This window comes from Neoarius graeffei, chromosome 25 (genome assembly GCF_027579695.1).
Source record: "Neoarius graeffei isolate fNeoGra1 chromosome 25, fNeoGra1.pri, whole genome shotgun sequence".
Classification (NCBI taxonomy): Eukaryota; Metazoa; Chordata; class Actinopteri; order Siluriformes; family Ariidae; genus Neoarius; species Neoarius graeffei.
In genome coordinates, this window is record NC_083593.1 from 50,221,860 (window position 1) to 50,241,825 (window position 19,966).

The following is a 19,966-nucleotide window of genomic DNA, read 5'->3' on the forward strand; positions in this document are numbered from 1 at the left end:
CATTACTGACTTGATTAATAGAAAATCGTAATAACAGCAATTTTAGAACAGTTAAATAAAAGGAATCAAACTAGAGTAACGAGAACCAATAAACAGTTTACACCAACATCTGTCAACTTAAACCTCACCCTTCTCCCTCTCTTGCTAATTAGGGGCACTGGGTGGGGGCACTGTCCCTGGACCAAAAGCACCAGAGCTCTGCAGTGAAAGTAGTTTAGCAGATAGTTTAGCAGATATTCGAGCTCGCGTGTTCCTCCTAAATGAAAACGAAATGTGCCCTATTGCCATTGCGTGAAAAGAGCAGGCAGGGAAACAACCTGCATCTCTTTATTAATGGCACAAATTGTGTGTTTTCTGGTAAAGGAGGAGTGAAAACATGAATGCATCTCAGATTGTGGTTAAAAATTCAAAGCGCGGGCAGAAGCGCGCGATGGGGGAAAATAGCCTCGCGCTCTCAGGGCTGTTACGCTATGCACTTGACCATCAAGATTGCTGAAACGTCGGCTCAGATCAAAAGTTAGTGGCGGCATGAAGACTATATGTAGACTATATGTCAGAAAACTCTGTCACAACTTTTTCAATTGTTTCATTTTTATTATTGACGGCGTTGTCCTCTCGAGTAGCCTATAAAATTCATTCAGCAGGTAAAAACCAGATCCTAATTCATTAGCCCAATTTCTCTCCAAACAATGCAATGTATGCAACCTGAATTTCTAATGTAAAATAGGCATACATGGCATGAAATGTGTATCATTTATGGCTTTATTTTCCAAATACAGTCAACCTTAGTGTGTGTGAGAAAATTCCCCCTCTCTAATTTTCCCCTCCGCTGCTTTTTAAATGAAAGCTACACTCGATTGGTCAATGTTGTATCTGCGGAGTTCTCGCATGGGAGAGTGTGACGAGATGAGGCACCGAAGGGGAAAAAAAACCTTCCTGGTCTCCGTGCAGCAGCGCACGGCATGAGGGAGCGAGAGACAGTGCAGCACCTACGGCTCCTAACAAGCAGCCTGCGATCGCTGCTCCCGTTGTCATTTCAGAGAGCCGGTTCTCCGACACATCACTAAATTTGTTTTGTGAAAGACTACTGATCGTCTTTGAGCAAGGGTATTACGAACTGAATCAAAGTTTTTAGGTGTACAATATTGGAAAATGTGAAATGTGGTTGGTCGCTGTGAGTGCACATTGAACTATTAACTAGGCTACTGAGCTATTGCATTTGAAAAGGGTAGCCTGCATGTTGCATTCTCCGCTATTGAAGGCGTATGCCGTTATACATGCAAAGTTGTGACTTTTTTGACGGGTGCATCTGAGTTTATTGGTTGGCCTTCCGCATCTGGGGTAAAGCCAAAATACTTCCATATTGCACTTCGCGCTCCTGGTTTGTCAACTAGGGGATTGACAGGTGCAGCAGCCATTCTCCTCTCCTGCTCCACTCAGCTGTAGCCTAGTGACAACGCGACGTCACATGGTGAGTTTGCCGCGCTTTTTCAAGTACCGATACTTTACAAATGCAGTATAGTACCGTTTTAAATGCCTCAGTACCGCGATACTATACTGGTACCGGTATACCGTGCAAGCCTACTTGTTACCTGTATTAATGGCACATGTTTGAACTCGTTATCAGTATAAAAAGACACCTGTCCACAACCTCAAACAGTCACACTCCAAACTCCACTATGGCCAAGACCAAAGAGCTGTCAAAGGACACCAGAAACAAAATTGTAGACCTGCACCAGGCTGGGAAGACTGAATCTGCAATAGGTAAGCAGCTTGGTGTGAAGAAATCAACTGTGGGAGCAATTATTAGAAAATGGAAGACATACAAGACCACTGATAATCTCCCTCGATCTGGGGCTCCACGCAAGATCTCACCCCGTGGGGTCAAAATGATCACAAGAACGGTGAGCAAAATTCCCAGAACCACACGGGGGGACCTAGTGAATGACCTGCAGAGAGCTGGGACCAAAGTAACAAAGGCTACCATCAGTAACACACTACGCCGCCAGGGACTCAAATCCTGCAGTGCCAGACGTGTCCCCCTGCTTAAGCCAGTACATGTCCAGGCCCGTCTGAAGTTTGCTAGAGAGCATTTGGATGATCCAGAAGAGGATTGGGAGAATGTCATATGGTCAGATGAAACCAAAATAGAACTTTTTGGTAAAAACTCAACTTGTCGTGTTTAGAGGAGAAAGAATGCTGAGTTGCATCCAAAGAACACCAGACCTACTGTGAAGCATGGGGGTGGAAACATCATGCTTTGGGGCTGTTTTTCTGCAAAGGGACCAGGACGACTGATCCGTGTAAAGGAAAGAATGAATGGGGCCATGTATCGTGAGATTTTGAGTGAAAACCTCCTTCCATCAGCAAGGGCATTGAAGATGAAACGTGGCTGGGTCTTTCAGCATGACAATGATCCCAAACACACCGCCCGGGCAACGAAGGAGTGGCTTCGTAAGAAGCATTTCAAGGTCCTGGAGTGGCCTAGCCAGTCTCCAGATCTCAACCCCATAGAAAATCTTTGGAGAGAGTTGAAAGTCTGTGTTGCCCAGCGACAGCCCCAAAACATCACTGCTCTAGAGGAGATCTGCATGGAGGAATGGGCCAAAATACCAGCAACAGTGTGTGAAAACCTTGTGAAGACTTACAGAAAACGTTTGACCTCTGTCATTGCCAACAAATGGTATATAACAAAGTATTGAGAAGAACTTTTGTTATTGACCAAATACTTATTTTCCACCATAATTTGCAAATAAATTCTTTAAAAATCAGACAATGTGATTTCCTGGATTTTTTTTTTCCTCATTTTGTCTCTCATAGTTGAAGTGTACCTATGATGAAAATTACAGGCTTCTCTCATCTTTTTAAGTGGGAGAACTTGCACAATTGGTGGCTGACTAAATACTTTTTTGCCCCACTGTAGCTACCCAATATGATTTCGAGTTTGAAAAGAGTTTGCTAGAACGTCAGGTGGAGTTTCACTGACTAGCTAGCTCAGGGGTCGGGAACCTATGGCTCGCGAGCCAGATGTGGCTCTTTTGGTGACTGCATCTGGCTCGCGGACAAATCTGACATTTGTTAACAGTTGGTCAAAAATAATTTTGTTAGGCATATATTATCAAAGTTTAAAAAATGACTTCCTGAAATCTAAATGTTAAATTAGCTTTCAAAATATAAAATATGATCACGTATTTGCAATCCATTCCATCTGGGGTTTTTTTCACCGCTGAAGTTCACGGGTGCGTCAGATCAGCCAATCCCAGCAGGCGACACGTCAGACATTAAAAAAAAACGCGATTTTTATTGGACAATAAGGTGCCTACGGGGTCGTGTGAGGTAAAATTACATCCGCTTTATTTAAAATTCCAGCTAGCTACCTGTTGCATGCACAACTAACAAAGAAGATGGCGAAGAGAAAAAAGGATGACGATTACCGAACATTTCAAAATGAGTGGACAGAAGAATTCGCATTTGTGGAGAGAGGAGGCTCGGCTTCGTGTCTAATATGCAATGACAAAATTGCTTCAATGAAACGCTCGAATATCAAGCGCCACTTTGAGACACGACATGCTGCATTTGCAACCAAATATCCAGCTGGGGACAGCAGAAAGAAGGCATGCGAAGAGCTACAGAGGAAAGTCCAAGCTAGTAATTAATGGTGAGAAGTGGTTTTTTTCCCCTTCTTGGCTTCAATATAAAAACGTAATTAAAAATAATACATTCGTACACTCTAAAATTGTTTGGTCTTTTTAAAAATACATAGGCCTACATTTAATTGTATTCATTTTTTTAATGGTATGGCTCTCACGGAAATTTTATTTTTTAAAAATGGGCATTTATGGCTCAGTCAGCCAAAAAGGTTCCCGACCCCTGAGCTAGCTTAACGTTAAACCACCGTGATTCCACAGCATGCGTTCGTTCATTTTGTGAATTCACATTTTTGTCTTTGGTAATGGTTTTGTAAGCGCTGTGGCAATAATACAACAATGCATTGACAGAAAATGTACTTTTAATACTTAAGTAGTTTTAAAAGCAAGTACTTCAGTACCTTAAGTAAAAATTTGGCTGGAGAACTTTCACTTGTATCGGAGTAACATTTGACCAACGGGATCTGTGCTTTGACTTAAGTAATGAAGTTGGGTACTTTGTCCACCTCTGTTGATGACTGTTCTATAACTTGATTTACTGCATGCCCTGCATGTGTTTTATTCTTTAAGTAGCATTTTCCTTCCTATTCTGAGGCTTGTATCAGGACCTGTATTGTGTTGCGAGAGTGTGTTTTGTTTTTTTACCTCGATGGTGATGAGAGCGGTTCGGTTCAGGAAGTGTTTCCTGCAGTAGGACATTTCAGCACGCAGACCATCACGACTCACTTTCTTCCACCTGTTGGCAAACAACAAATCCCTGTAAACACCATGAGATACATGTCTATGCTTAAAGGTCTGATGACACGTTTTTGACATCTTTGGCGATGTTTTATAACATAAAAAGTAATTCCCGATGATCCATATATTAATTCACGAAGGCGCCTATTTTACAAGTTATGATAAAAAACGCGGCTATTTGGGCAAATTTGACGGGGCTGCAGCACCCAGGAGACGAATGAGGAGGAGGAGCTATATGACGTCAGCGAAAGAACCTCCCTCCTAACTTACCAGTTTGTTGTTGATGCGGCAGGTGTTCAGTTTATCATTATTAGTATTTTTATTAGACATTATTATACATTATTATTATTTATATATATTATGCCTTCGCGTTCTGTTGCCGGCTTTTGCTCCAAAACCCACAAGGATGGGGTAAGTTTATTCAGGTTTCCCAGAGATCCCGAGCTGCATGCGAAGTGGGTGAAGCAAGTCAGGCGCACTTGTGACAAGTGGGAGCCCTCACCAACATCCGTCCTGTGCTCTGAACACTTCGATTTGGATTGTTTTGACACCCTTCCCAGCTTAAAAGAATCTCTTGGGTGTGCAGTTCAGCACAAACGTGTGTTACTACCATCAGCAGTGCCTACAGTATTCCGGACGGGGTCTACTAGTAGCTCTGCCGGATCCAGCAGTTGCCTGGGACAAGCCGACTCCTCCAAAGACAGTCCTCCTGTCAGAACGTGTTGAGAAACGACATAAGATAAAGGTACGTAGAGCTATAGAGTGCTCCGACATGATGCTAAAAATAGTAACACTGCGGTCTGTGCGGCCATCTTGGAAGTCACTCGCTCCAGAGCGCTCATAGAGTACACATCATAGGGTACACGTTCATGATAATCATAAATGTAATCATAAAGTCGGCGTGATATCAGTCATATACCGTATTTGCTTGTGAAAGCTTGCGGCTTTCATGTAATTGCCGCCTAGCAACGAGAGGCAAAGAGTAAAGAGGGTAGGCTATCATAGATTCTATTCGGAAGAGATCAACACATGATTGCTTAAAAATTAGGTATTTTAACAATTTGCATCTGTTTTGTGATTATCGTGACACTTGTGTGTTATATAGAACTGTATGTCTTATCAGCACATCGAGGATCTTCCACCGGAGGCTTTAGCAAGTACTCGTAGCAACATTACACTTTACCCTTTGCCATGCGTTGTTAGGGAACGGTAGCAAGTACCCCGATGACCGACTTCAAGAATATGTAGAAAAAATTTAGAAATTACACTTTCCAAAAGTCATTTGAGCTTCGTGTATTGCATTTCCATTTATATTGTAGGTTCTTGCTGATGTTTTTGCGGAGTATGACGCAGCTGCTGAATCAGAAGCTGCAGAGTTTGTATGTACTAGTTGTGAACATTCACATTATTATCAATCTCATTTATTTAAAATCAGATAAAATCATGCCATCATGATCAGTGCTTAAAGTACCAGTATTTGGTTGTTCTTTTGTTCAGAGGAAGAGCTAGCACTAGAGAGTTCACCGGCGTTTTCATGCGCCATTTCCATTGAGTAGAACAGCCAGTGAACCGCGGCGTGTTCTTCCGCTGACGTCACAGCATGGCCGCGAGCCACGGACCCAGTTTTCTTGCGCTGTGCAATTAAAAGTTGAATATTTGCATAACAACAGCTTTTTTTCACGTAATTATAACAGAAATCTAACATGTTTGCCATGTTGTATAGTTTATTTAAGAAATTGCATAGAGTCATGTTCGTGTCATCAGACCTTTAAGACACACAGGATAATATCATCCCACATTCTACCTTTGCTTCTTATTAGTTTGCGGCACAGTTTATCATTTACAGTCATCTGTACGATCGTACTCAAATAACTGACGCAACACAGTTTGTTTGATTTACAGTGTACCGTAAAATACCAAATAATAGCCGAGTTCCAATTAACCGCCGAGTTCCCTTTAACGGCCGGGTGTACGCGTGTGTTGTGACAAATAAAGGCCGGTTCCGAATACTCGCCGGGGTCTAAAAAAAAAAAAGCGTCCGAACGTTCTATCTAGAATCTTGAGGCCCAGCACTTTTCTGGTTTTCTGGTGTTTAAATGATTTTGCATTGCATAGTTTTCTACCGAAACAATATGAATGAATGAATGAATGAAATTATTTCTATAATACTGTTTACAACATTTTGTTACGTGATAATAAACATGCCATTTCAATGTTATAATCTTGGTCTACCGTAATATTTCTTGAGGAATGCAACTCCGTAACTTTTGACAGATGTCTTAGCCAATTACGTTTGACATGGGTGTGTGGGATATCACTTACGTCATCGAATGAGGAATACCCCTTTGGGTATACCCAACGAAAGCCAGCGTGTGTGGTGACATTGAGGACTGCGGGTTTCCAAGGTTGGACTGCTGCTTCTGTTAAACGACCTAAATTGCCGAATGCATGCGTCAAAGCACACACTGAGTTTTATTAAAGACCTTATACCATTTCACTTGCCCTTACCCATTCGGATCTGGAAGACGCTTTACAAAAAAGGTGAGAGCGTTCTAACATGCATTTCAGTCTGCTCGCGGCCAATCTAATCCAAGGGGCCTTTTCAACAAGTAATCTGTCGTGCAAGTTGGGCAGAAGCACGCGTCAGGCAGGCAACATGTAGGCCTACAAGTCAGTAACCTATTCAACTAACTTTCATCCGAACTTTAAGTTTTCTACGGGGTCGAGCCACCGTACCAACTCACTCGGGGAATAGGCTCATATCGGCCAAATAGGGAGACGTCTTGGAGAGAAACGTGAGAATGTAAGTGTCCGCGTGGGTTTCCTCCGGGTGCTCCGGTTTCCCCCACAGTCCAAAGACATGCAGGTTAGGTTAACTGGTGACTCTAAATTGACCGTAGGTGTGAATGTGAGTGTGAATGGTTGTCTGTGTCTATGTGTCAGCCCTGTGATGACCTGGCGACTTGTCCAGGGTGTACCCCGCCTTTCACCCGTAGTCAGCTGGGATAGGCTCCAGCTTGCCTGCGACCCTGTAGGACAGGATAAAGCGGCTAGAGATAATGAGATGAGATGAGATAAATAAAGCAAGCCAGTGTGTTCTACAACAAATTACTTTCTTTAGTTCTGAAGCTACACGGCTAATGTAGGGATGTAATTAGGCACATCAGATGAAAATTCAAATTCAATCCAAATTGCTTGAAAGTGCTCTCATTGAATTCACAATTGAATGCCGAACAACATACTTTTTTCAGAATTAAAATATGTTTATCCGTTTTTGAGATATTACAAATCAAAGACTGAAAAAACGGCTTAATTTTTAGAAAACTGCCGTAATATTCTGTATGAGGATCACATGGTCCAAAATGGGCCTCGTTAACCAATGAGATCAAAAGTTTTTCCTTAATAACTTTTTATATTTTTTCAAAATATTTCCATGGAAATTTGCAGGCACAGAGATGGTTGTATACTGAACAGGGCTTTGAACCGGAATTTTTTTCCTATTGGTTCGTTCCGAACAGAAACGGAATTTTAACGTTTCCGGTTTTGGGTTCCACCATTAAATAGACGTTCCCGAACCGGTTAGAACAAAAAAAATTTCGTTCCCGGAACGGTTAATTACGTTCCCTGTCAGCTGTTTAACAAATGGCTATAAAATTATGTCTCTGTCTCATCCAGCTTAAGCCAAATGTAGGCTAATTCTATTACAACCTTCATTAAATAAGACAAGAAATAATTCAAAACAATTATTATTTCAAATGTTGGTGATTTGGATTCTCAGTATGTCTTCCCATCTACACAAACAGAAAAAGTGCCAAAAATGAAAGAGAATTCGTTTAGTGTGTTACCAAAGGCTAGTCAGGCCCTATAGAGGGCTACCGCATGACGTCACCGCGCCGCGAGATTTTGTTAGGCGCCATATTGGAAGTACACATCTATGCAAGTGCATACATTCATAAAACAAACTACACCTGAAATGTAGCCAGGGCCGGTTCTGCCCTAATCTGGACCCGGGTGCAACATCGCGCAACCCCCCCCCCCCCCCTCAAAAAAAACCAGTCTAAATCAGGACAACCATCACATAACTATAACTATAAACATTTTATATAAACTATTTTAACTAAATGGGCTATAATAAATCGGGCTGCCTCAGAAAAGTAACCATTCAATGACGCAACTGAAAGCCTGCAGCCACGGCGGGCTGCCTCAGAAAACTAACCGTTTGTCCTACCTTAAAACTCGTTTTGTATTTTCGACCCTCCGTTTATTTTCTTTCCTTTTCTGAAAACCCGATTTGTGTCCAGACATTTTGTTCTGCTACCAACGAACTAACTCGTCAGGTCTCGTCTCTCGAGCCCGCGATGATTCCCGTGGGAGGGGCAACAACTGATACATTTTTACAAACAGCCAATAGGGAGGTTGCATCGTTCAGGCTCTCCTTTGCTCAGACACTCAATAATGGAGACATGATAGTAGTCCACCTTCCCGCTCTCTCCATTCAATCAGCGAACGTCACACAGGAAGTGAACCCCAGCGGGTCATAGAAACTTGCGCAGGAGAAGAATGACTATTTGTAGGCTACAGAAACTTTGAGGAACGAAATAAAAACCGGTATTAACCGGTTACCATTATTTTTAATAAGCGTTTCTGTTCCGGAACATAAAAAATAATAAAGTTTCTGGTTTCGTTTCTGTTCCATGTGAAATAGAAAAAGTTCCCGGTTTTCGTTCCTTGAACCGGTTCAAAGCCCTGATACTGAATACAAAGTTTAAAAAAATTAGTGAAAACAAATTATGCAAATTAGTATTTGACTGGTATTAATTATGCTAATTCAGTAAAAACGTTAAATCGGTACACCCTCTTCGCCAAAGTTTCACCTAATGGTTTTATTTGTGCAATATAAAGCTGATCTTCTCATCTCAGTATCTCTAGCCGCTTTATCCTGTTCTACAGGGCCGCAGGCAAGCTGGAGCCTATCCCAGCTGACTACGGGCGAAAGGCGGGGTACACCCTAGACAAGTCGCCAGGTCATCACAGGGCTGACACATAGACACAGACAACCATTCACACTCACATTCACACCTACGGTCAATTTAGAGTCACCAGTTAACCTAACCTGCATGTCTTTGGACTGTGGGGGAAACCGGAGCACCCGGAGGAAACCCACGCGGACACGGAGAGAACATGCAAACTCCATACAGAAAGGCCGTCGCCGGCCACGGGGCTCGAACCCAGACCTTCTTGCTGTGAGGCGACAGCGCTAACCACTACACCGCCGTGCCGCCTAAAGCTGATCTTAACTCTCATTTATACATCACAAAGAAGTAGAAATCAATGTTAATTATAAAATATGCATAAATAAGCACTGAATGTCTCACATCTACCATTCTCTATCAAAATAAAAAAAGTAATAAAAGATTATTTCTAATACCCTCTTTGTGCTCTGTAGGCCTTTGTATTTCTAAGTCAAGCCTACTAGTGTTTACATAAAAGAATATAAATGATTATTTCGATTAATATTCACAGCTTTCAAAGCGAACCTTGAAAAAACTGTCTGATCCACATCCAATAAAACACTTCACGTTAACTGAACTGAAAGTGACACTCGCGTTTCTGACTTCTGTTTTTTTCAAATCTCACTCCGACCACTAAGATCTCAATATTTTTCATCAAAACAACTCCAGTTCTATTCTAAAATAGTTATTTATTGACATGAATCAGTTTGATTTGAAAAAATAAGTAGGTAAAGCTACGAAAACTCATTTCAAAAAGTCTCCTGTGAAGCATAACGTCAAAACTAGCAGACGGAAAATTTTGCTGAATACTTCATCAGAAACAGTGAGAGCGAGAGAACATCCCTATAAAAGTTATCTGATTGATATTGACGAGTAATCCAGTCAGAAACCGATCAGGAGAGAGAGAGAGAGAGAGAGAGAGAGAGAGAGAGAGCCTGACCGCTTTCCCGTGACTCAAAAAGAAAAGCACTGGCAGTTTCCTGACGTCACGTGAGCAGAGTTTTTACTCTGTTGTACCGACTTCAACTTGCCGTTCCTCCCAAAGTCCTGAACAGATCTTAACCAGATACATTTCTTTCGAAAGCAGAGATTATAAGCTTTTTAATGACAGTATTCACGATTGAAAATATTCAAGAGTTAAGCAATGACAGATTTGGAAACTTAAGGGGTGTTCACACAGCAACCTTTACTCCGGTGTAGCACCGGGGCTGCCCCGGTAGAGCGTTCACACGGTACAAAGTTATACCGGTGTCGCCCCTGAAAGCTGCTTAAACCGGTGCAAATCTAACCCTGCTCAGGAGGTGGTTTAAGAAATTTACTCCGGAGTAAATGCTAGTTTGCGGGGCAGCACCGATATAAAATGGGACGTCTGAATGCTACAGGGGTAGACTCGCTACGCGTGAGGAGAGTTGATTACATACCGGCATTGCATAATTTGCATCCTGGTATTTTGCGCTTCCAAAATGGCGAATATCAACAACAACAGAACTGCGTGTCTTCCAGTGTTGCCAGATTGGGCGGTTTTAAGTGCATTTTCGCGGATTTGAACATATTTTGGGCTGGAAAACGTCAGCAGTATCTGGCAACACTGGTGTCTTCATCCACGTTGTTTTCCCGGCGCTTGGTGATGCCATGACAACCGGGAAAAGGAAGTACATTTTCACGCATGCGCGTATTTCATTTCCGCATTATTACTATCGTATAGCACGGTCGCAAAAACTGCCGTATGAATGCAAGTGGGGCTGCAACGGTGCTAACACGCTTCTCTCTAGTAAGCAGGTTTGTGACGTGTGAACGCTCTACAAATTTTACACCGGTGTAAGATATATCGCAACAAAATACATCGGTGCAGCATCGATGCAAATATGTGCCGTGTGAACACCCCGTTAGATGAGCGTCTGCATGAACAATTTTCACAGCACGGCCAGCGAGCGTCTGATACGCCTACTGTAATGGAGGTTTATCGGCACCATGTCTAGATCATGTAAATGAAGGAGCAGAGCATAATCCAGGAGCCACTACAGAACCCTGCGTGCTGTTGGTGACTTGGTTCATGAACTCACCCTTGGTAGGCGTTATAGATGGTCAGGTGATCAGAGTTGGCTGTTGCTAAAGCGTCTCTGGCCAGGTTGGCCTCCTCCTTCCTGTTCATGGGAGTGGAGAAGGGTGACTTCTCTGACATGGCAGCTGCTATGGTGGCCTGTAAGTCCAAAAAGAAAGATGCTTAAAAATCCAAATGGCTGTGTAACGCACTGCATACAAAAGAGATCCAAATTTCACCATCTTCCTTTGGTATCTTTCCATACCTGGCACGTTATTTTCAGTGTGTGCTGGTTGAAAAAAACGGGCGGGGCAAGTGACGCGAAATGATCTTGTAACTACCAACCAAGTGAAACCATGGCAACCAACAACTACAGACAGTGTACCGTAGAGTGATCTGAGAGATGATCATGGAGTCTACAGTACTGTGTCGATAAAACAGGCTGTACAAATTTAAAAATGAAACGATGTGTGAACAAGATCTTCAGATAGACTTCATACGGAGACATGAACGTATATTTCACATTTTCCAATCTTAAAGCTAGACTGCCTTTCAGATTTTTCAAGTTTAGGTCATAAAAAGAATTTTCCTCGACACCCAATTATTTTTGTTTCGTGGACCGAAAGCTACCGAATTCGAATCAGGGACTTCAAATTTGATTAGGTTTTTTTTGTAACAGAACAATTAATGAATTTCTCTCCACATGGCCCTAAATTCTCCGCTATTTTTTCCTGCTTCACCATGACCCGATACAAGATACGACGTCATGCATGACGTGGTGGGCTTTAACCGTTCGCGCAAGGCATTGTGGGATACAAATTTGAAACAGGAGAGAAAAATGGAGGACATGAGTGTGCGAATGAAACGTGAAAGAGCGACTACAGTAACGGAAAGAAAGCGAGAAGAAAAGACTTTATGTTCTATAGGAAGGAAAGGAAACGCAGGACCAAACTACAACCCTGATTCCAAAAGAGTTGGGACAAAGTACAAATTGTAAATAAAAATGGAATGCAATAATTTACAAATCTCAAAAACTGATATTGTATTCACAATAGAACATAGACAACATATCAAATGTCGAAAGTGAGACATTTTGAAATTTCATGCCAAATATTGGCTCATTTGAAATTTCATGACAGCAACACATCTCAAAAAAGTTGGGACAGGGGCAATAAGAGGCTGGAAAAGTTAAAGGTACAAAAAAGGAACAGCTGGAGGACCAAATTGCAACTCATTCGCTCAATTGGCAATAGGTCATTAACATGACTGGGTATAAAAAGAGCATCTTGGAGTGGCAGCGGCTCTCAGAAGTAAAGATGGGAAGAGGATCACCAATCCCCCTAATTCTGCGCCGACAAATAGTGGAGCAATATCAGAAAGGAGTTCGACAGTGTAAAATTGCAAAGAGTTTGAACATATCATCATCTACAGTGCATAATATCATCAAAAGATTCAGAGAATCTGGAAGAATCTCTGCACGTAAGGGTCAAGGCCGGAAAACCATACTGGGTGCCCGTGATCTTCGGGCCCTTAGACGCCACTGCATCGCATACAGGCATGCTTCTGTATTGGAAATCACAAAATGGGCTCAGGAATATTTCCAGAGAACATTATCTGTGAACACAATTCACCGTGCCATCCGCCGTTGCCAGCTAAAACTCTATAGTTCAAAGAAGAAGCCGTATCTAAACATGATCCAGAAGCGCAGACGTCTTCTCTGGGCCAAGGCTCATTTAAAATGGACTGTGGCAAAGTGGAAAACTGTTCTGTGGTCAGACGAATCAAAATGTGAAGTTCTTTATGGAAATCAGGGACGCCGTGTCATTCGGACTAAAGAGGAGAAGGACGACCCAAGTTGTTATCAGCGCTCGGTTCAGAAGCCTGCATCTCTGATGGTATGGGGTCGCATTAGTGCGTGTGGCATGGGCAGCTTACACATCTGGAAAGACACCATCAATGCTGAAAGGTATATCCAGGTTCTAGAGCAACATATGCTCCCATCCAGACGACGTCTCTTTCAGGGAAGACCTTGCATTTTCCAACATGACAATGCCAAACCACATACTGCATCAATTACAGCATCATGGCTGCGTAGAAGAAGGGTCCGGGTACTGAACTGGCCAGCCTGCAGTCCAGATCTTTCACCCATAGAAAACATTTGGTGCATCATAAAACGGAAGATACGACAAAAAAGACCCAAGACAGTTGAGCAACTAGAATCCTACATTAGACAAGAATGGGTTAACATTCCTATCCCTAAACTTGAGCAACTTGTCTCCTCAGTCCCCAGACGTTTACAGACTGTTGTAAAGAGAAAAGGGGATGTCTCACAGTGGGAAACATGGCCTTGTCCCAACTTTTTTGAGATGTGTTGTTGTCATGAAATTTAAAATCACCTAATTTTTCTCTTTAAATGATACATTTTCTCAGTTTAAACATTTGATATGTCATCTATGTTCTATTCTGAATAAAATATGGAATTTTGAAACTTCCACATCATTGCATTCCGTTTTTATGTACAATTTGTACTTTGTCCCAACTTTTTTGGAATCGGGGTTGTAATAAATATCGGCGCTCAGCGAGCACGTCGGTGTGATCAGCTGTTCGTTTAGCGACAGAATGATGGAACCGTCAGTGCACGCTCAAAGGTAAACCTGCGCAACACACACACACGGACTTTCTCTGTCTGCTTGACTGCACAAAGCGAGCCATTTCATGCATATTTGCTTTAATCCCATCAAATTAAATAACTTCCCAGCCACAGAATGGCCTGATATTTTGTGAGATATTACAGAAATAAACATATATCATGATGACCACATTTCAGAGGGAACTAAATTTCACTGATTTTATGAAATCGAAAGGCCGTCTCGCTTTAAACCCCTGATGCTGAACTCACAACCGGATCCAGACAGCCCAGGATGGCGCCGAAGATGAGCATCTTGCCGATCTTGGCGTTGACAGGCAGCGAGGCGAGGTGAAGGCCGAGCGGTGTGAGTTTGTAACTCTCCCTCTGACATGCGCCGATCTTTCTCAACATGGCCACGGCATTACACACAGCCTGCTGAGGGGGCGCATCCAGGGCACAAGACAGGAAGTCCTCTGGTGAGCCGTACTCACACTTCTAAACACACACACACACACAAATAGACAACTGAGAGGTGAGAGTGCGTCATCGTATATTAGGTGTGAAAGTAATGAGTGTTGTGTCCTTAAAGAAGTCTATAAATGTCAAGTAAACATCGCATCACGTAGCTTATAAGGTGTAACATATACAACATAACAAATGAATCACGGGACTGTAGTTCATAATATCGATTTGGCCAGTTTCTTCATTTCAACATTTGTGCTTGCTTTGAGTAAGCTCCGCCCCCGGCGCTACTCAGCCACATCCTTTTTCCTTAAAAGCCAATTCACTACACAAGAATGATTTTAACAGGAGTTCAGGTCAGATAATCAAGTCATAAATCATAAAACCATGAACAATAATCATAAAATGTCAAATACAAAATAATAAGAAGAAGTTCTTAGATGCGATTTAACGTAAAGGTTAACTAACAATCAGTTTGTTTATACAAATGTGTGTGTAGGCGTATATATATAGGAGAGATTTCCTGCTTAGAACTAAAACGTGACAGCAAAGTGTCATGTGACGCATGTGAAAGCAAAGCAGTATGACTAACTGTCCTCCACACTTATAACGGAGACAAAACGAGAGCGTGTGAAAGTGTGTGTTACCATGATGTGAAGGCAGAGCTCCTCTAGTGGCACTCTGAGGATCTCTGGTTTTGCGTAATCGATAAAACTGTTAAACCTGCACAGAGGGAAACACTACTGTTTCATTTATTTTCATTATTATTATTATTATTATTATTATTTTAATCATATCTTCTGGAGTCTTCTGAGTAATATACCAATTATGAAGCACCTCTGATCATAATTAGATCAAGTACATGTCCACGATCTAATTAAAATGATATGTAATTAATAATAAAGAATTCAACAGCAATAAATTTACTAAAAAAAACCATACATGTACACTACCGTTCAAAAGTTTAGGGTCACCCAGACAATTTTGTGTTTTCCATGAAAAGTCACACTTTTATTTACCACCATAAGTTGTAAAATGAATAGAAAATATAGTCAAGACATTTTTCTGGCCATTTTGAGCATTTAATCGACCCCACAAATGTGATGCTCCAGAAACTCAATCTGCTCAAAGGAAGGTCAGTTTTATAGCTTCTCTAAAGAGCTCAACTGTTTTCAGCTGCGCTAACATGATTGTACAAGGGTTTTCTAATCATCCATTAGCCTTCTGAGGCAATGAGCAAACACATTGTACCATTAGAACACTGGAGGGATTAGCCTGGGCCCGCCCATCCTAAGTGTGACGCAACACGAAGGCCTGTTGCGAACTTAGTCTGGCAAGGCAAGCTATCTTCAGCTCTTCCAAGCTCCCGAAAAATCGGGAGCCAATCAACTTTGAGCATCTCCAACGGCCCTGGGTAGAGGCGTGTTCAAGGCAGTGACGTAGTAGAACTGCGACCGGAAGCCATAGATTGTTTACAGAATCTATGCCGGAATCGCTTCATTCACTAGAAACATTACGAACATGGAGCAGCGGCAAGCCTTTGACACAGCGGTAGATGCTGTATTGAAAGCATTCAACGGGAAGTTCTCATTGAAAACGGAGCAAAGAGCAGCCCTGGAGGTATTTATCTTCTTCCTGTTACTCAAGCGGTTTCCGTCGCGTCACATACGTCAGAGGAAAGAGTGATGTGATTGGTTTAAGCTTCGTCACAGCCTTTTCTGGCTTCGACCAGTAGCAAACTGAGGCATTTCAGGGAGGCGGGTCAACCACGCGCTTTGGGAAACGGTTGGGCTTAATATCTTTGCCAGACCAAATCCTCGCAGAGCTTTGAAGTTGCGTTAGCCAGACTATGGAGTGATAGTTGCTGGAAATGGGCCTCTATACACCTATGTAGATATTGCACCAAAAACCAGACATTTACCACATTAGCAATGTATAGAGTGGATTTCTGATTAGTTTAAAGTGATCTTCATTGAAAAGAACAGTGCTTTTCTTTCAAAAATAAGGACATTTCAAAGTGACCCCAAACTTTTGAACAGTAGTGTAAAACAAGCATTACGCTATAATTATACATACCTACAAATGCAATACTAATTGATGAAATAATTCAACAATTAAAATAATACAAATAATGGGCCTGATTATAATTATGTGCAAGAAATCTGTTTCGGAAAACTGTAGATCACACAAAACACAGTAAAAACGCATTACCGAAAAGCAAGACTTATGACACTAAGCTGAATTCAAATAATAAATGGTTTAAAAGATTAACAAAACCCAAAAGTAAACTCCTTCATCCTGACAGACAATATCCACACAAGACAAGTTCGAGTGTTCAGATCAGAACCTGTATACTGTGTACAGATTTTATTTTAAAAGAAAAACAAACAATGTCCGGGCGGCACGGTGGTGTAGTGGTTAGCGCTGTCGCCTCACAGCAAGAAGGTCCTGGGTTCGAGCCCCGTGGCCGGCGAGGGCCTTTCTGTGTGGAGTTTGCATGTTCTCCCCGTGTCCGCGTGGGTTTCCTCCGGGTGCTCCGGTTTCCCCCACCGTCCAAAGACATGCAGGTTAGGTTAACTGGTGACTCTAAATTGACCGTAGGTGTGAATGTGAGTGTGAATGGTTGTCTGTGTCTATGTGTCAGCCCTGTGATGACCTGGCGACTTGTCCAGGGTGTACCCCGCCTTTCGCCCGTAGTCAGCTGGGATAGGCTCCAGCTTGCCTGCGACCCTGTAGAAGGATAAAGCGGCTAGAGATAATGAGATGAGATGAGACAAACAATGTCCCTGGGTGCTGACATCGTACTCTCTCCGAGGTTCGGATATCGTACTCCGAGTACAAATCGTGACGTCACATACGCACTACGCGACTTACTGAGGCTAGTGGAATTTGTTCTAAACAACCCTAAAAATGTCCAAGTGTCAAGCGTTTGGGTGTAAAATTAAGCCCGATCATTGAAACAGTGAACACAATCACTTTTTTTAATGTGACGTGATTTGGTTTCTTTTTATTCACTGGGAAAAAGCTATCTTTTTAGATGACAAGAATCGCGTTGCTATGGCAACGGGGTTGTTTACGAGCATCTGTGTCAGTACTGCGTATGCGTTATTTAGCGGAGTGAGGTTTATACTTCATAAACGTCAAGTCTGTTGATTCGCCGATTTTGTTGCCAGTAAAAAAATCAGACGGTTACAGAAAATTACTGATTAGATTTTTAGAATTAGAAGTCTTTATTTGTCACAGATACATTACAGTGCGGTGAAGTTCTTTCTCTGTATTCAGTCCATCTGAAGCAGTGAAAACATGCGCACGCGCACACAGAGCGAGAGAGAGAGAGCAAGAGAGGGAGAGCAGTGGCGCCTGGGGATATTTTTTTTTGAATGAGAAGCCTTTATTTGATAGCTCTGTGTCATGAAGGTAACGTCACAGGCGGATATCCAATTTCAGTGCAAACGGTTGCGTCCAGGTCAGCCTATTTTTAGCAATATCGTAACTTTCAAAATGGATAAATAGTTTTATTTTTAATTAAAATGTGCGACGGGCACATCAGGGCACTTGCAGTGATCAGCAAAGAAGGTTTATTTTCAGGGCTTTGCTTGACTTTAATTTGATCCACCAAATTCTTAAAAACATGAAGCGACCCGGCGGCATGGTGGTGTAGTGGTTAGCGCTGTCGCCTCACAGCAAGAAGGTCCGGGTTCGAGCCCCGTGGCCGGCGAGGGCCTTTCTGTGCGGAGTTTGCATGTTCTCCCCGTGTCCGCATGGGTTTCCTCCGGGTGCTCCGGTTTCCCCCACAGTCCAAAGACATGCAGGTTAGGTTAACTGGTGACTCTAAATTGAGCGTAGGTGTGAATGTGAGTGTGAATGGTTGTCTGTGTCTATGTGTCAGCCCTGTGATGACCTGGCGACTTGTCCAGGGTGTACCCCGCCTTTCGCCCGTAGTCAGCTGGGATAGGCTCCAGCTCGCCTGCGACCCTGTAGAACAGGATAAAGCGGCTAGAGATAATGAGATGAGATGAAGCAGCCCATTAGTGTGTTGTAAGGGGAACAATCCAGTAGACACTGCTGAGTCATGTGCTGTTTCAGTGTTATTGAGTGGCACACACTCTCTCACACACACACCTGGTTTTAGTGTAGAGGCGGAAGCAGAAGCCGTTCTGGACGCGTCCTGCTCGGCCCTGCCTCTGGACTGCGCTCGCTTTACTCACAAACGTTTCCACCAGAGAGCTCATCTGACTGCCTTCATGATACCTAAATACACACACACACACACAAGCAATAATCAACAACAACAACAAAAAAGCTGATCTTGGATTATTATTTGCCTTTTTACATCCAAATAATTCTGAAGGCCTGTTTTAAATCTGCCCTCATCCTGACCTCTTCCTTCACCACTTCCTGTTTGGAAAAATCAAGCCACATACTATCAGAGAAATTCTAATCTAATCGCATGTGTGTTTGCGACAGACAAGAATTCCACACGTTTATCTACACCGAGACGAAAGCTTGTCTTGTGCGTTAATAAAGTGCTGCCTTACCGATTTTCTTTCGTTTTCCCCGTGTCGATAACGAACACCACATCTGGAATGGTGACTCCGGTTTCAGCGATGTTTGTAGACAGAACAATCTGAAACGCACACGGAATATTTACACACTCCTGCCATAAACCATACACTCTGACACAGATCTGACGCATGCAGTACCTTCCTGACTCCAGCAGGGGGCACTGTAAACGCTGCGGCCTGCTCCTGGGACGAGAGTGTCGAGTGCAGAGCTACCAGCATGTACCTACAACAACATATCGCAATCAAAACTCCGTAACAAACAGGAAAAAAGTCTTTTAGTGCGTCTCACCACAGTGCTGGTGAATTCTGGATTCTGACTGGTCGAAAGATGTTTACTGGTTTTCTTTTACTGTGGTAAATTAAAGAAATGATGAACGATCAGTATTGTTGATTATTTTCCTATAACTGCATGCCCCAAATGTTTTGACCACCCCTTCCTGTTGCTCCACCCATTTTTTTAAATAAACAGCTAGATTTTCTAGGAAGTATACTTTTAGTATTTGTGAACACTCATGCCCCTTTTCCACCAAAGCAGTTCCAGGGCTGGTTCGGGGCCAGTGCTTAGTTTGGAACCGGGTTTTCTGTTTCCACTGACAAAGAACTGGCTCTGGGGCCAGAAAAACCGGTTCCAGGCTAGCACCAACTCTCTGCTGGGCCAGAGGAAAGAACCGCTTACGTCAGCGGGGGGGGGCGGAGTTGTTAAGACCAACAACAATAACAAGACCGCGAAAGATCGCCATTTTTAAGTGACGAGAAGCCGCAGCTGTACAAACGCAAAGTCATTCATTATTATTATTGTTGTTGCTGCTGCTTCTTCCGTATTGTTTTTACTTCAATATTCACGCCAAGGTTTATGCAAACGTAGCGACGTA

The 19,966-nt window shown here is 42.7% G+C and overlaps 1 protein-coding gene across 2 annotated transcripts in view; it reads right to left on the minus strand.

Annotated features, from left to right (window-relative positions):
* Positions 1 to 19,966, minus strand: part of dhx29 (DEAH (Asp-Glu-Ala-His) box polypeptide 29) — an 85,844-nt gene that overhangs the window by 21,153 nt on the left and 44,725 nt on the right. For both annotated transcript variants that reach the window (XM_060908907.1, XM_060908908.1), the window contains 7 exons: positions 19,233 to 19,317; positions 19,068 to 19,156; positions 18,652 to 18,780; positions 15,177 to 15,252; positions 14,338 to 14,562; positions 11,461 to 11,597; positions 4,293 to 4,383 (listed from right to left, as the gene is read on the minus strand). In XM_060908907.1, coding sequence (XP_060764890.1) covers positions 4,293 to 4,383; positions 11,461 to 11,597; positions 14,338 to 14,562; positions 15,177 to 15,252; positions 18,652 to 18,780; positions 19,068 to 19,156; positions 19,233 to 19,317 — 832 coding nt within the window. The remainder of the gene's footprint in view (positions 1 to 4,292; positions 4,384 to 11,460; positions 11,598 to 14,337; positions 14,563 to 15,176; positions 15,253 to 18,651; positions 18,781 to 19,067; positions 19,157 to 19,232; positions 19,318 to 19,966) is intronic.